This window comes from Fusarium verticillioides, chromosome 1, assembly GCF_000149555.1.
Source record: "Fusarium verticillioides 7600 chromosome 1, whole genome shotgun sequence".
NCBI lineage: Eukaryota > Fungi > Ascomycota > Sordariomycetes > Hypocreales > Nectriaceae > Fusarium > Fusarium verticillioides.
Genome location: NC_031675.1, coordinates 3285057 through 3300816, shown reverse-complemented (window position 1 = coordinate 3300816; position 15760 = coordinate 3285057). Strand labels below are relative to the sequence as shown.

The 15760-nt window shown below is 50.1% G+C and overlaps 5 protein-coding genes across 6 annotated transcripts; 4 read left to right on the top strand and 1 right to left on the bottom strand.

The window, feature by feature from the left end:
* Positions 1 to 1056: 1056 nt before the first annotated feature.
* On the top strand, positions 1057 to 3986 carry FVEG_00981 (hypothetical protein). Of its 2 annotated transcripts, XM_018887743.1 has the most exons (5): positions 1057 to 1560; positions 1614 to 1852; positions 1921 to 2691; positions 2745 to 2886; positions 2944 to 3986. In XM_018887743.1, exons 1-5 carry the CDS (start codon positions 1482 to 1484, stop codon positions 3123 to 3125), a joined length of 1413 nt encoding a protein of 470 aa, XP_018743526.1. In that variant the 5' UTR covers positions 1057 to 1481; the 3' UTR covers positions 3126 to 3986. The 2 variants fall into 2 exon arrangements, with proteins under 2 accessions (XP_018743526.1, XP_018743525.1); XM_018887742.1 differs by having other exon boundaries at positions 2745 to 3986.
* A 678-nt stretch (positions 3987 to 4664) lies between these two features.
* FVEG_00982 (hypothetical protein) lies at positions 4665 to 6140 on the top strand (the record flags this gene model as incomplete). The annotated part of the gene is made up of 1 exon (XM_018887744.1): positions 4665 to 6140. The coding sequence occupies one exon, from the start codon at positions 4665 to 4667 to the stop codon at positions 6138 to 6140; it is 1476 nt and encodes a 491-aa protein (XP_018743527.1).
* Positions 6141 to 7075: 935 nt separating this feature from the next.
* Positions 7076 to 9525, top strand: FVEG_14759 (hypothetical protein; the record flags this gene model as incomplete). The annotated part of the gene is made up of 3 exons (XM_018903732.1): positions 7076 to 7156; positions 7224 to 7424; positions 7479 to 9525. The coding sequence occupies 3 exons, from the start codon at positions 7076 to 7078 to the stop codon at positions 9483 to 9485; spliced, it is 2289 nt and encodes a 762-aa protein (XP_018743528.1). The 3' UTR covers positions 9486 to 9525.
* Positions 9526 to 10122: 597 nt separating this feature from the next.
* On the bottom strand, positions 10123 to 10971 carry FVEG_00985 (hypothetical protein). The gene has a single exon (XM_018887745.1). The coding sequence runs from the start codon at positions 10711 to 10713 to the stop codon at positions 10483 to 10485; it is 231 nt and encodes a 76-aa protein (XP_018743529.1). The 5' UTR covers positions 10714 to 10971; the 3' UTR covers positions 10123 to 10482.
* Positions 10972 to 13143: 2172 nt separating this feature from the next.
* FVEG_00986 (hypothetical protein) lies at positions 13144 to 15741 on the top strand. The gene is made up of 3 exons (XM_018887746.1): positions 13144 to 13832; positions 13901 to 14824; positions 14881 to 15741. Exons 1-3 carry the CDS (start codon positions 13763 to 13765, stop codon positions 15426 to 15428), a joined length of 1542 nt encoding a protein of 513 aa, XP_018743530.1. The 5' UTR covers positions 13144 to 13762; the 3' UTR covers positions 15429 to 15741.
* The last annotated feature ends 19 nt before the right edge of the window (positions 15742 to 15760 follow it).

The following is a 15760-nucleotide window of genomic DNA, read 5'->3' as shown; positions in this document are numbered from 1 at the left end:
TGTGCACCGGCCGGTCTGTTGTTAAGATTAATCAAACTGCCACTGCGCCGTTCGTTCTCATTTACGGAGTAGTCGGATCACTGGTCACTGATCGCTCAGAACCCATTTCCAGGCAAGATTTCAGACTGTCCCTGTCGCCTGTCGCGTCAGTCAGATTCATCAGTCAGTCAGTCAAGCAAGAGCCGGGGAGTGTTGTGACGGCCAAGACATGCATCGATGACCCCTGGGTCCCCGCCCCTCCACCTCCAGGCCTCCGGGGCCAGGCACAGGCACAGGCACCATAGGCAGTGAAGGGCAGGCTACAGGGCGTCAGGGTATCGCTCAAGAAGCTGCTGCTCCACTTGGAAACCTCCCGTCCGGCTCAGTTAAACCCTCGCCTCTATCTACCCCCTGTGGACTTGCAGACTTGGGTTCCAAAATATGCCCGTTTTGGTATCTTGGTGACTTAGCCGACTTAGACTCTGCTGCACCACGCCCAAAAGTCCCTGGGTTCAGGAACCTTGACCTCTCTTGCGATGCGATGCACGGGAGTGGGGTCATTCCCAAGTTTAGCAACCCCTGTACAGAGTACTCCCTAACCTCACTCGTTAGCTTCCCTCGTCGCCCGCCGATGCCAGGCCCTCCCCAATGTGTACCCGCTCGTCATCACAGACTACATCTCCCAATGATACTTCGATTTTTGGTGTTCAGCAGTCTACAGCGCCTGTGTATTCCAACAGTATAGCTACCAGGCCTCTCTAACTGGCCCCTTTCCACCACCCTGGTCCTGGTCTGCCATGCCATTACTGATCCAGGATGCTCCGAATGGGTGGTAGAGACTAGAGATGCAGATGCACAGAAAGAAAAGTCTCCTACAGCCTCTTCGTTCTATTCTCCAGTCCGGCAGGGGTGATGAGAGGCAGCAGACCCTGCTGCCTCCACCCTCGCCTCAAGTCTTGTTCTCGATTCCCCATTGTCAGTGCTTTCGAGGTCGGTAGTGGTTGTGACCAAATACACTTGCATACATACATACATACGGATGTCCCTCTGCTTCTAAAACTTATATGACCCGTGTGCCCTCCCTCCTCACGCGAGCGACCCCGTCTTCGCTGATCGTCCTTCTTATGAGTCTATGTGCCAATCGCACTGTTGGTGTTGTTATGCCAGCTGTCTTAACAACTCTCGTGTACTTTCTGTGCTACCTATTGTCCCCCACGCAATATCAGTGCATCCCCCTCCCTTCGAGGCCATCTCGGTGCTGCCATCCGGCCATACAGCTTCGAACTATTAGCGAAACGTTTGCTATGTTGTAACAACGCTTAATCAATTCGATCTCGACCTCGCTCTCCTTTCAAGTAAACGGAAAAAAGCGACGCTGGATAGTCTCTAGTTCATTGTTCTCGATCTTGGAGTATCTATTAACGGGCACAATACGACCTGTGAAGGACCGTCACTGCATACCCATACACCAACTTGTAACGGCTTCTCCTGCTCATTTCAACATGGCCAACAACACATCGGGGGTCAACCTTTGCCCTCCGCCGTTTTGGGATGCCGCGTTATTCCCTTCTGAGGGCGGATGTAAGCGAGCTGCGAATTGGAAGCACTGAATGATCCCCCTGACAGACATCTAGTTGTCGATGGGCGCCTCTGCCAAACAAGAGCAACTATCCAATGTTGTCTGCCTTGTCCAATGACGGATTGGGTCTACCCCGACCGCTTCGACACCTTGACGGCGGTTGCGAACTGGGTTTCGCTCTTCAGCCAGATTTGTTGTATCTTTCTTCTTTTATCATGGGCATTCTTGCCTGTAGAAAAGACCAACCGCCATTACCTGAGCATCTGTCTTACAGTCGCCATCTTGCTTATGAATGTAGGTGACGGCACAGTGGGCATCGCATGTCTAGTCTCTTGAAGTCGCTGACTTGTTTTGGATTGTAGATGGGTTTCGTGATTCCTCTTGCAGCACAACCAGAGCAATGCTACAACACGATCACTCCGCATAGCATGCAGACTAGCAAGGTCTGTGGCGCTTCAGGTACCTTTCTCCTTCTTGGTGGATGGGCAGGTATCATGTGGGTGTTTCTCAGGTCGGTATCGCTTCACCTACAGATATGCTGGCAAGTTCTCGTTGGCAAGAACTTCATGATCTTTGCTCAGGCAGCTGGATGGGGCGTTCCTATCCTGGGTATAACTCTGGCTCTCGTCTTTAGCGGCGTTTCGTTCCGTTTTGGTGCAACATGCCATATCAACCATGAGAACAGTCTGGCCGACTTTTGGATCCCGCTTCTCCTGTTCGCTGGACTGACCGTTATTATTACTTTCGCCACCTTTGGTTATTGTATCAAGGTCTACTTGGCATCGTTGTCTGACAATGGCGCATCCTCCGAGGGCTCTAGCTTGCCCACCTATACACAAAGCATCAAGACCATGAACCCAAGGCAGGTCTACCGTCGAGTTCGTCGAGTTATCGCACTGCAATGGCGTGGTATTGCCATTGTGCTCATCATCATTGCTGATGTCATCTTTTTCTCTGTCGTTTTTGTATTTCAAGACAACGTGGTTCAGTCTGTTGCCGACGATCCCACCAAAGCAGGCGCTTTCGTCGCATGCCTCTTCAAAGAAAAGGGCAAAAAGGAACCTTGTCTAGATGATGCATCCTCTCTGGTCATCAACGAAGCGACTGTCACGGCTGTCCTCCTTCTCTTGGCGGTAAGTGTCCTTGATTAGTATCACGATGCTGAATTGCTTGCTGACAACCATAGCTGAATGGTCTCTGGCTGATCCTCTTCCTCGGAAGATGGTCAATGGTTCAAGGCTGGATTGACTTGATCAAGAAGCCATTTACCCGAAACAAGAAGGAATTTGTGTCGGTCGACGCACGCGTTGACGTAAAGAACCATCCACGTTCGTACGAGATGCTCTCAAGAGATTCGAGCGCGGCAGTAACACCCATTACTCCAGTGAAATCCCCAGAGAGTGGACGCAGAACTCCTGATTACTTCGGTTCGACTGCACGCTACCATGCGCCAGTGCGTTCGTTTTCGAGCCCCAGGCCTCCGCCTACTGGGCGGGAGACGGGAGATTCATATCCGATGCCGACTTATAGCAAAGAGATGAACCCCCTTGCCATGAACCGAACATGACGAGAGGTGACCGCACATACGAAAAGAGTCAAGAGGAGACTACTAATGCATGAATGTACTTACATATAATCTATATACCCGCCGGGAAACGGCAGCGCGCATGCTGGCTCGGATGATACCCAAAAATATGACGGCCGCAGAGCGATCAAGACCGTCCGCCGCAATTCCTATCCATATCAGGCTTAGGAGATTGACGCCAACGACTGCATTTACTTTGTTAAGCAAACTTGAAGGATGGAAATGCCCATCAATGCGACAGCGAGGTGTTTGAACTTTTGCAATTCGACACGGGAAAATAAAGGAGGAACGGCAATTGAGGAAGATGTCAACGTGACGAATCAGCCGACCAGACTCATGACGAAAAGCAAAGGAAGAAGGGGGAGGAAATGTAATGGTGAGTCTGTGACTCCATATATAGAATGGCATTGTCTCAGACATTCGTCCTTCCGCGGGAATATGCATGGATGGACGGAGACGAGACGACTTAGAGATGCCGCGTGCGGGCTGGTTCATGGTGCCAGTGTTGCAGCAGATCGAGTGCGACCCCAGACAAAAGCTGGGAATGGCAAAAACAAAAGCTGATCTGAATCATGGAGGTGCTAGGCCGGGCAAGTACCGGAAGCTGCGGATTCAGCAACACTCACTCAATGGAGTTATGCGGGCACCGAGAACGAATCGTCGTGTTCGAGTTCGGCGATACGGGCTTTTATGAAGATGCCAAGCACCGCCGTGCGATCTTCCCTGATCTGGGTTGTTTGGCATGCGCCTGATCATGACATTTCCATAGCTGATGCGGACTACAAGCTGTCAATTACTTACTTATTAATAATGTCAAGCTACATGCAAAGATGAGAAAATCCGCTATGTCCGTCCCGCCCGAGAATGAATGATGAAAGCAAAGAAGCGAGCCGATTAGTCAAACAAGTAAGCTTAAGCTCACCAATGACGGAATTGAGGTCTCTGCCCAATGCCGTGTCGCGTGGTGTCATGACCACTCTCCATCAACCGCGCTCTATTAGTCACAACGCCCTGCATGCTCTTCCGGATGAGCCGGAAGAGGAGGACCTGAGTATAACTTGGCGATCGGACTGGGTATGTCAAGGAGCTCCATGGGTACTTGAAGGCTCGAGGCATGATAAATAGCTCCGGGACAGCCCTCTCAGTGTGACTTGTTGTCTTTGATTCCGCCTTGTTCCCAAGACTATCATCCATGATTGATACCCTCATAAAAAAAAAAAAATTTACCAATTGAAGTTTTGTTTTAAGCCCGTTCATACACAGACACTGCCTCCACGGATTATAACAGCCCGGGCAAGGCCCTCAAGACGGTCTACCAAACAAAGATAAAGATTATTACCTTGTCTTTATCGAGCTCAGCATATCCATATCAGTATCCTCAGTTGAAGCTCTCAAATACATAACCGAACACGATAAGGCTCAGGAACGTGACTTCAGCCTCAAAGTGGAAGAATGTGGTCAGGTCTTCGCGTGTCGCATTTCCTTGGCGGGACGCGGCCCCGCTCTCCGACTCCGACTCCGATGGACGACTCACAACAACGGAACCACTTACTCGGCGACTGGACGGATATCGAGCAGAATCGTATCATGGAGGAAGGAAACGAGCATCAAAACGAGGATGGAGAATTGGACCAAGACTTGGGGCCGACGAAAAAAACCAGACGGCGTGTTCGATTCGCTGACTCCGAGAAGCCAATAACTCAAAGGCGACCCTGGATCCGGACACGAACACGGAGATGCAGTTGTCTACGTAGCCCAAGTAGCGCAATTCTCCTCGCTGCTTTACTACTATGTCTTGGAGCCGGATACGCATATCGCTGGAAGGTCGAGGCCGCATTGCGTCGGAGCTGGATCCCTGATGCTGCCAGTGAACGATTTAGCCAGAACCCGTTGCCCCCGCCTCCAGAGCATCTTCAAATCACCAACTATACACTCCCTTTACGGACGAGAGGACGAGATATTGTAGATGTCAACGGTCGTCGTTTCAAGCTGGCCTCGGTGAACTGGTATGGTGCCAGTGATGAGTTCTTTGTCACCGGGGGTTTGGATATCCAACATCGCGATGATATTGCAAAGACTATCAAGAGGCTCGGCTTCAATAGTGTGAGGCTACCTTATGCTGATGAGTTGGTCATCAAGAATCCAGTTGTCGAAGAAAAACACCTTCGCGCAAATCCCGACCTGGTCGGCCTGAGGGCATTGGATGTATTCCATGCTATTGTTCAGACGCTGACTAAATCGGGCATCGCTGTCATTGTGAACAACCACATAACCAGCGCAACATGGTGTTGCGGCGCTGATCCCTGTGATGCTGGCTGGTCGAATGATCATTTAGGTCCCATATGTCGGGTGCGACAGACCGAGGACGAATGGATCCAACACTGGGAGACTATCATGCTCCCTCATATCAACAACCCGCTTGTCATTGGTGTTGATCTCAGGAATGAGATCCGCGGACTTTGGGGTACCATGCCGTGGTCGAAGTGGGCATCAGCTGCTGAAAGATGCGGTAACCGACTTCTCCAGATGAATAGGGACTGGCTCGTCATAGTCGAGGGCACTGAGTCTTCCAACGATCTGTCCAAGGTGTGCAAAAGCCCTATCCTGTTGGATGTTACCCACCGACTAGTCTACTCAGCACACGTGTACGCCTGGTCTGGTTGGGGAAGCTGGGAGGGCCGTTTCCTTCAGCGGGACTACGACTCATTCGCGAAGACGATGCACCATAACTGGGGATACATCATCGATAAGCAGATTGCCCCTGTGTGGGTTGGCGAGATCGGGGCGCCTGTGCAGCCGTCTGTTGGTGATGCCAATTACTGGCAGCACCTAGTTCGTTTCCTCCACGAGAAAGATTCTGATTTTGGATACTGGGCGCTGAATGCCCGGAAGCCGAAGGGGAATGCAACGGAGAGATATGGACTACTACAAGAAGATTGGAAGACCCCGGTGCTTGATTATCGGATGAAGGATATGCTTAAGCTCATGTCGGCTTGAGCATGATGATACACATATATACCTTACGATTATGGATTAAATGAGAATGTTTGCTGGTTGGGATTTGAATGTGGATTTTGGAGGATATACCTTTTGCCAGCGAAATGGAATCTTGTTAGTAGTGGACGGACGTTTGGCGTATCGATGAGTGACAGTTGTAACATGGAATAAAGTGCTACCTACCCTGCAAAACTAAGGCATTCATGGTGTCAGAACCTAAGGCTTCTTGGGCAGAAGAGACAGATAACATGGCAGCTTCAGCTTTGTTATCTATAGACACACAATATGTCAGCATCAGTTGTTGGAAATTCTTTGTGCATCCCCATTCCGACAATTGACATCATCGTCGACAATTAAACCCACTGTTAGCAACTCAAGGCAAGCCGCATAGGGACCTAGCTTCGTACCAACGTCACCAGAATCCTAGCGCAATCACTCAGCTTAATTCTAAACCCGTTAGCTACCTACTATCTTCAAAGACTTACACTTGGAATTAAGAGCCGGGCTGACCTACTGACCTACTTTAGTGTTCCATCTCCTTACTCCATACTGGTATCTCAGCTTACCTACCTAGGTACAGCGGAGGCTTCGCCGGCTCCTTATCGATAACAAGTGGCAGACGTGCCGCACCCCGCGACTCTCGATTTGGTCACTTGCATACTCTTTGAGAAGCAAACCGACGATCGAGGTTTGAGCTGGAAGTGCTGTGCTGCGCTGTTTTGTGCATCATCACGCAGCGTCCCCCAGTAACAGCACCGATATTCAGCCTTCTGCATGAGGACGACAGCCATATCATATCACATTGCATCCTCGAAATTCAAGCGAATCAGTCGCCTTACGCGCGCAGGGTATTACCCAATACCATCCATCCATCCGCCACCTGGATGCAATTGCTAAGCTGCAACACTCCCCGCGCATGAGTTGTTTGAGAGCTGATGGAAAGTCAACAACCTTATAAGCGCAACTTCCAGCCAATATGCGTGGGGAAATGCTATGCGCAAACAGCCACTGACCGGGTAAGTTAAGGATTGTCCGTGTGCGTAGAATATCCTTTCCGCTGATGCTTTGTTCGCGATCATTCAGTTTGGCGATGGCGCCAAAGCCGCAGTTCGTGATCGCGAGCGGGTGACTTTGGGCATGCACCCCCAGAGCGCCGAGCTACCCTTTACCTGGCCCGGAAACGACTCTGACGACGAGAGAGATGCCGGGCCTTCAATATACCGCTTGATACCATCTATGCAGAAATTCCGGAGCAATCTGACTGCTCTGTCTCAAGTGTATAATGTGCGACCATACCAATTCCCTTTAGTTTGTCGCAATGCTGACGACACCTTCCAGCTCTACTTCTCCGCTTACCAAGGCCGAATATTCGTCTACAGACCTCGTGCCGCCCCGAGCCAGGCGCTTCCGAGCCAACCTGATCTACAACTGAAGCCTAAAGCAAGTGCTGCCGCCCGGCTAGTCGGCGGACAGCTTGACGAGTCTCGGCCACACACAGTCAACCATATGATCACAGGGTTCCTTGGCGACGAAGAAATAGTCCTCGCGTGCTACGACGACGGAGATGTGGTGGCATATTACACCAAGGAAATTGAGAAACATGCCAAAGAATGCCGTGCCACAAGCGACAGGTCACACAAATCTGTTCCGAGACAATTCTTCCATGAAAATGTTGGAATATCAGCTTGGGGCTTGGCTGTCCATCGAAAGTCTCGCTTGATCGCCGTCAGCTCAAACAGGCATGAGGTTGTCGTCTTTGCTCTGGCTCTAACACAAGACCCCCCGAGTCGCAGGGCAAGCTTGTCCCGCACGACACGCCTAGACATCCCAACACGAACCCGAAATTGGCGGATCATAATACGGATGGCTCCTAGTGCAGACAATATCCCCAACGTTTGTTTCTTGGACGACTGTCGAGGCCACGCGCAGCGAATTTGCGCAATCGATATCAAGGGAACTGCGTGGTTAGCAGATATTTGGCAAGGAAACAGAGGTCTAATAGTCATTCCACCGCTGTGTTCAAATCTACTGAAAAGTGAAGAGTTCCACCCTGCCCCATCACGAGGATGGGGAATATTTGCTCTGGATGAAAGGGATTTCCTCAAGGTCAAGACTACAGAGGAGCTGTTTGGCGTGCCCACCAATCGCCTCGAAGTTATCCCAGCCGGCAGTGGCTGTCAACAACCATTGGTGAATGTCAGGAACGCAGTAGCCAATATTCCCGATAATCCACACAACATGCTGAGGCTACTAGCCCAGCCTGGCCCAATGATTCCTCTTGCTTGGGAACCTGATATGCCTCAGCTAGGGTTTGCTGTACAGGCTGAAGATCTTTTGGGAAGCGATGTTGGCGAGGAAGAATTCGAGGACACCGAAGATGAGACCGATGAGGAACACGATGAAGGAGGCGACTCGGGAGACGGCTCAGAAGTCAATTCGGAGGAAGATGCTATCATTGCTGGGACAGATTGGAGTTCCTTTTATTTTCAAGCCCATGAACTGGCGCAAGGTCTGAGCACTTACAAGTCACCTGGCAGTTCTCCTGATAATCTTCATGCTTGGGATGCGACATTCAAGCAGCAGGACTCTGAGGGTCAGGGAGAGAACAAGGAAGATCTGGGACACGCTACGAATGAGAACGCAATGGCTGCCCATAAGCTCGACATGACCTACTTTCCTCACAGCAACACGGTCTACCGAACACCCCGAAAACCAGAAGTGATGATGGCTCATTGGAGGAGACCTCCTGAGTACAATCGGCATCCACAGTTGCCAGAAGCATACCTGGCAGATCTCGGGAAAAAGCTGTTTCTGTTACGGACCTACGAGAAGGATATAGAGTTGCGCTCATTTTCTCCAATCACGAGCAGGGTCTTGCCGACGGAATTTGGAGTTATCTGTTCGGACGCGCTCAAATTTGGAAGATTTCGCGACCCTGGGTTGAGGCGACATTTCCATGCAACCAGTAGACTCAACATGATTGCGCTTGCCCCTGAGCTCTCACTTATGGCTATCGGATCACCAACCGGGCGTGTCGTGCTTCTGACATTGACTCGGAGGGCTGTCCCTGCGGAGCGCGATGATGGAACATGGGAGCATGGGTTTCGAGTAGAGTGGGTGCTGCCGACAGGATCCGACGAGATGGAACATCGCAAGACGTTGCGACCTATGCATGGAATGGCCATGGGGCCAGTCCAGGTGGGAGACGAGATCGGAGGTAAGGTCGGAGGAGTAGGGCCTGCGATGCCCAGGCGATATCGGCTGATGCTGCACTATCGAAACCACGACATATTGTCATATGAGTTGACGCGAGAGGAACAATCGGGAAAGCTATGTATTTTCTGAACCAGGGGCGTTTCATTTCCATCTCTGAAATGTATCGTGCATACTATTTGCTCGCTGGGAGTCTACTGGCTTATTGATACCCGGTGGACGCATTCATCATTCACAGCTTAGTTAGGGATAATGGAGTTTTGGACCTTAGAGGCGTAGGTAGTTTGCTCTTTTGGGGGTTTCTATAAGAATGTTTTTGTGCTAACTCTTGGCGATGGCCGCTGGTGCCGATCTTGACGGGGAACCATTTGAGATCAGGCGAAATTTCGACACAGTCGAATGTATGTACTATGGAATCGGAGGCTTTGCGTTTAGCATAGTGTATTGTGCCTGGATTTGCTTACTCTGTAGCAAGATAAACGCAGATGAGATTCAATGCTCTAACAGGTTGTACTCATGTTACAAATCACAGAGAACCGTTACTTGAGATCATCGTTTTTTTCGGGAGAATCAGGTTCGGCGGTCAAGAGTATAAATCGGAACGGAGGGCGGAGGTGAAATCAGCCTAGCTTACCTCGGGAGTGGTGACAATTATGAATTATTTTAACTATGCCTCCGTATCTCGGGGTTCCGGGTCGGCGGGACGAGACAGCCACCCCGCAAACCGACCCGGGGACAAGGGCAATGCCTTCTAGAATAGAAAGAGGATAGGATAGGAGTGAGGCTAACAGAGATAGCGGTATGTACATATGGACAGTACGTAGAGTAGAGGGCAGGGAGGGGTGCACAAACCTTGTCTACATGACCAAGTGTAATTTGTGTTGATTTGATGGGTTTGGTGAGTCTTGATTGGTGGCGGAGAGGCTAGGGAAGATAAGAAAGACTGAAGGAGGACATCGTTTCTGATCAGCTTGTGATGGAGAGTGTCTGATTGGACGGGTAAAATCTGGGGATGATGTTATGCTTTGCCAGGAGTTGGAGTTGGGAGTTGAGATTCATGGCACGCCATTCAAGTATATATACAGGGAACCACGGTTAGTCAGTCACCACAGTAGGTAAGGTAAGGTAGTCAAGTATCTTGGGTAAGGCTAGGTAGTATCAAGATGAACGGGTGGGTTTCATATGCTTCGATGGAAGTGACCAGCTTTCGGTGAGGTCCTTGTTTCCCTGTGCGATCGAATGTGTGCTGAGACTTGAGGTAAAGAACTGAAGTGCTTTCGTATGATGTATGTAGAGTGCCGGCACCAAAACTCGGAGCGGACCCAAAACGCCCCCGAAGCAACGGTACGGAAGAGAGCATCCGGCTGCCGCTCTACCGGGATGCCCCGGAATACAGGGGCCAAACCTTTATCCCCATCAGCTTGAAATGCAGGGCAGCTCGCCAAGGTTTGTCTGTAGGCTGGGTATCTGTAGCCAAGCGATGGATTTCCGCTAGATAGATCGGATTTCGATGTCCGAAAAATAAGAAGCGAGAAAGCATGGGGGAATGGGGATGGATTGATAGATTTGCAACCATGAGAGCGTCAACAGATATGAGTAGCATGCCATATAAATAAATAGAAAAGTAATAAATTGATGAAATGCTTTTCTTTATTAACCACGGCAAACCTCCAAAAAAAAAGAGCATGTCCCCAGGGAAAATGGCGTCAGGCTTGTGATTGGTTGGCGAGTTACGATGTGTCCATGAATTTAGCAATCTACCCTTGTTCTCATTAAACAACTTTTTTACTCACACGAATTGGCAAAGTACCCAAGTACCGATCAAGCCTCTTCCCCTCCCCCCCCCCCCCCCCCCAAAGAAGGTTTGAGGGGAACGAGCTTCTGTACTTGGGGGGTGTAGAAAAAAAAAAACCTACTCCCTCCTCCCTAGAGCCATGCCCGCACAATAGGTTGCCCGATACTTGGGGACCAATTGCAGGCAAAACATCTTTCTTATCTGAGTGACGCCAACGATTTAGCAACGGGATGGTGCGTACAATATCTTGTTTTGGTAGCTTAGGTTCACATGTAAGAGGCAGCTAAGAGTGAAGCAAAAGAAGGTTATTTTACTTAAAACGAAACCATCCAATCCGATGCTCAAGTGTGTGGTGATGTTGGATACGAAGCGATTGGTAGCCAGTCTCACCATGTACAGTATCTAGGAGGTAGGTAGGCATATCTCGCCAAGCCCGTTACAGACATGCGTTGCACTTCTTTGGCATCAAGCAAGATGGCAATGTCACTTATCACACCAGACCAAAGGCCAAGAGATTGCGCTCTCGGTCTTCAATACAATTATCGGGCGACTTCTCAAGAGCCAAGAAGTCGGGGACCAAAAGAGCTGTAGCTGTAGCCAGTGCCTCACGTACCCCAGATATTAATTACCTACGTGATTGACACGAGTTTGAGGTTTTTCGGTAGTAATGCAATCAAACGGCTTTACACATCGTTCTCTGTAATGGAATAATCCTTTATGGCCTAGTAAATCGGACCAGCCGGGAGCCCTCCCTCTCCGCATTTACACATGACGATCAGTGAGCCAAGGAGTTTCTAGTCTCCGATGATTCAAGATGCCCGTTTTTCGCCTCGATCTGCAAGTTGCAAAGGCCTCGCTTGGTCAAGAATTCCATCATCACAGAATGGATGATCATACGGGAAGCCTTCGTAGGTAGTTTGTGAACCGACAACGGCGAGGCCTCACAACCTTGCATCAAGCTTGTATCGACAGATACACTTGCCAGCTGAACAGATTAACTTCAGCTTTACTCAAATTTCGGCTCGATATCTATCTACGGATATCAGCCGAGTCTTCTCATCCATGCCCAGGCAATATTGAAGATTGTTCTTTTCTTTTTGCCAGCTTCCCCCATGATCTTGATTCTCAAAGATGGAGCAGTCTGTCAACCGAGGGAGGTCTCTGACACAGAAAACCCCACGCTTCGTTCAGAGATATCACACGTCAACGGTGCCCCCCAAAGCTCCAGACCCCAGGGGATCCCTTGAAGCTGGAGGATTTTCCCGTTCTTTTTTCTGGCTCTCTCCCCAGTTTTGAACAGTCCAATGAGACACGAGATTTCAGGTCTCGCGCATTGTAGATTTTGGACGGCTGGTGCCCAAGACGACAGCCCCCATTTGTGACTGGTGGCACAGGGTCTTACACCCAGTTTCTAGATTACACGAAGCATGATTCTTTTATTTATAAAATAAGAAATGACTTGTATGACGCTTTACTTCTGGCCATGCGTGGTCGAACAATGTGAGGCTTCCCACGCACGGTAAGCTTCCTTCTTCCTCTTGGGCAGTCAGTGCATTGTTAATGCAAAGCCTCTCAGCGCCAAAACGAGTTCAAGTCAAGACCGGGCCTCTCGGAGGGCGTGTCTCAAAAGAACAAGAAACCAGAAACCAAATTCGATGCGGACTCTATCCGGGACGAGACGACAGAGACAGGGGTGTTTCTTTGACTTCGATCTCGAAGACCCAGGAACCAGCCGAGAACGGCGCAAAGAGGAGTCGACATAGTAGACGCCTTGCCAAAGACGTGTAAGCGCGTTAACGCTAGGGTCGGTACCTGGACAGAGCATGCAGGCGCCGCTATCTTTATCTCTATCAATTTGGGGAGGTACGTACCGATAAACATCCATGAGATGGTTTGTGGTTTTTGTATGTGTCCAACTGGTTACTATTAGTTGCGCTGTATCAGATCAATCTGTGGCGGTATCACAGCGAATAACGGGTGCTCGTACAGCCCTGTGAAAGGCTGAGCCATGCCGGTACGTACCCGCAGACTTGCTATCTCTGCCCTGGACTCTATCTCTGGTACCCCCAGCTCAGCTTTGCTGCTATCTCTATCTCTTGTCTCTCATTGTGTGTCGCGCCTCTATCTATGCCCGTACCATACCAGAGATCTGCAACAAATTGTCCCACGCCCAGGACATCCATGGCGTTTTTGGCTCGTGGAGACAGACCCGCGGCCGGCATGAGCATGGATATCGATTTTGGATTTGGCGTTGGGTTGAGTCTAAGACAGAGCAGTACTGTTAGGTAGGTAGGCATTGGATGTCGAACAATTATATTAAAGTCTTGCCCCCGTCACTTGCATTTCCTGTTCCTCTTCTCCATATTCCCTTCCGTTTTATCTCACTAGGTTGTTTCCATAACTTCCTATAACCGGTGGAGCTTTCCTTTTACTTGCTCCTGCTCTTCCCCTTCAGGACTCACTCGTCACTTACCCACTTCACCTTGCTCGCCATTTAACGTGAGAGGGATCTGCTCAGCTTGATCGAATCTCACCTTGTTCCATATTTCGACAACCTGAACCCGACGAATACACGAACCGAGATCTCACGAGACCCTATACGCAATACTTCAACATGTCTTATGTTATCCCTGGACCCCCGACTGCCTTCAATGGCACCAATGAAGAGCTTGGTGGTGACTCCAGTAGGTTTTCCCATCGTCGACATCGCGAATACTCATCACAATCCAATACTAACACGATCCTTTCCCAGCTACCGAGAACCTCAACCAATGGTACCAATCCGGCGACCAGGCATTCATCATCCTCTCCGCCTGTCTCGTCCTTCTCATGGTCCCTGGTATCGCCTTCCTATACTCTGGTCTTGCCCGAAGAAAATCAGCCCTCTCCATGCTCTGGGTTGTTATGATGTCCTTCTCCGTCATCGTCTTCCAGTGGTACTTCTGGGGCTTCTCTCTCGCCTTCTCTACAACTTCCAACAACCCCTTCATCGGTGATCTCAAGCATTTCGGTCTCATGAAGGTCTGGGGTGCTCCCTCAGTCGGATCTCCTCTTATCCCTGCTCTGCTGTACTCTTTCTATCAGATGATGTTCTGCGCTGTCACTGGCGCTCTTACAGTCGGTGCTGTCGCAGAGCGAGGCCGCGTCGTGCCAAGCATGGTCTTCATCTTCTTCTGGGCTACTCTTGTCTACTGCCCTCTCGCGTACTGGGTCTGGAACCCTAATGGCTGGGGCTTCGTTAACGGCGTTCTCGACTACGCTGGTGGTGTTCCCGTCGAAATCGGCTCTGGCATGTCCGCATTCGCCTATTCTTGGGTTCTGGGTCGCCGCAACGAGAAGATGATGATGAACTTCCGTCCTCACAACATCTCCCTCATCACTCTCGGTACCATGTTCCTCTGGTTCGGCTGGCTCGGCTTCAATGGTGGCTCTTCTTTCGGTGCTAACCTCCGTGCTGTCATGGCTTGTTGGAACTCGTGCCTCACTGCCATGTTTGCGGCTATGACTTGGTGCATTCTCGATTTCCGCCTGGCTCGCAAGTGGTCCATGGTCGGCTGGTGCTCTGGCACTATCTCTGGTCTTGTTGCTGCTACTCCTGCTTCCGGTTTCCTCGACCCTTGGGCCAGCATCATCCTGGGTGTTGTCGCTGGTGTCGCCTGTAACTTTGCCACAAAGGGTAAGTTGCCTTATCATTTATTTATTTTTACGCGCAATCGCTAAACTCAAATGTAGTCAAGTTCCTTGTTCGAATTGACGACTCTCTCGATGTCTTCGCCGAGCACGGTGTTGGTGGTATGGTTGGCCTCATCTTTAATGCTTTCTTCGCCCGTGGCTCTATCATTGGCCTCGACGGTGTCAACACCGGTGTCATGGGTGGCTTCATGGATGGCAACTACGTCATCATCGGCTGGCAAATCGCTGCCATTGTCGCTGCCTCCGCTTATGCCTTCGTCATGTCTGCCATCATTGCCAAGATCATCGACTTCATTCCTGGATTGAAGCTCCGTGCCTCTGAAGAGGCTGAGCTGCTTGGCATGGATGATGACCAGCACGGCGAGTTCTCTTACGACTACGTTGAGGTCCGCCGAGACTTCCTTGCTTGGAGCCCTCACCGTGGTGAGCCCGCTGAAGATGGTGATGTGCTTGAGCCTACTCATGGCATTCAGGAGCACCAGTCTATGATGAACCCAAGCGAATCAGATGACGTCCGCAAGACTCCTTCTCTTAACACACCCGATGCTGTTGCACCCGATGCGGTGATTAACGAGAAGCATGCTTAAACTTGCTTACGGCAATGTTGCATTTGCGAGTCATATTAGCCTTGTTTGATATAGAGGGGTTATTTTATTGCCAGGATTTCTTTTTATTAACTTGCGGGTTGCTGTGAGTAGCAGGCAAAGGCGTTACGGGTTTTACCATCTCTTCGACGTATCTGCCTTGGATTGTTTTAATACCCGCTTGGTAGATGTGGATAGCTTTGGAAAAGCGATGCAGGTCATTGGATATGTACATAATTTTGTTCCAGGTGTATGGTCTTATAGAAAGTTGCAAAATCAGATCACTACATATTATCTTCATCTTTATGCATCTCGAACCATCATCAGTGAAGGAA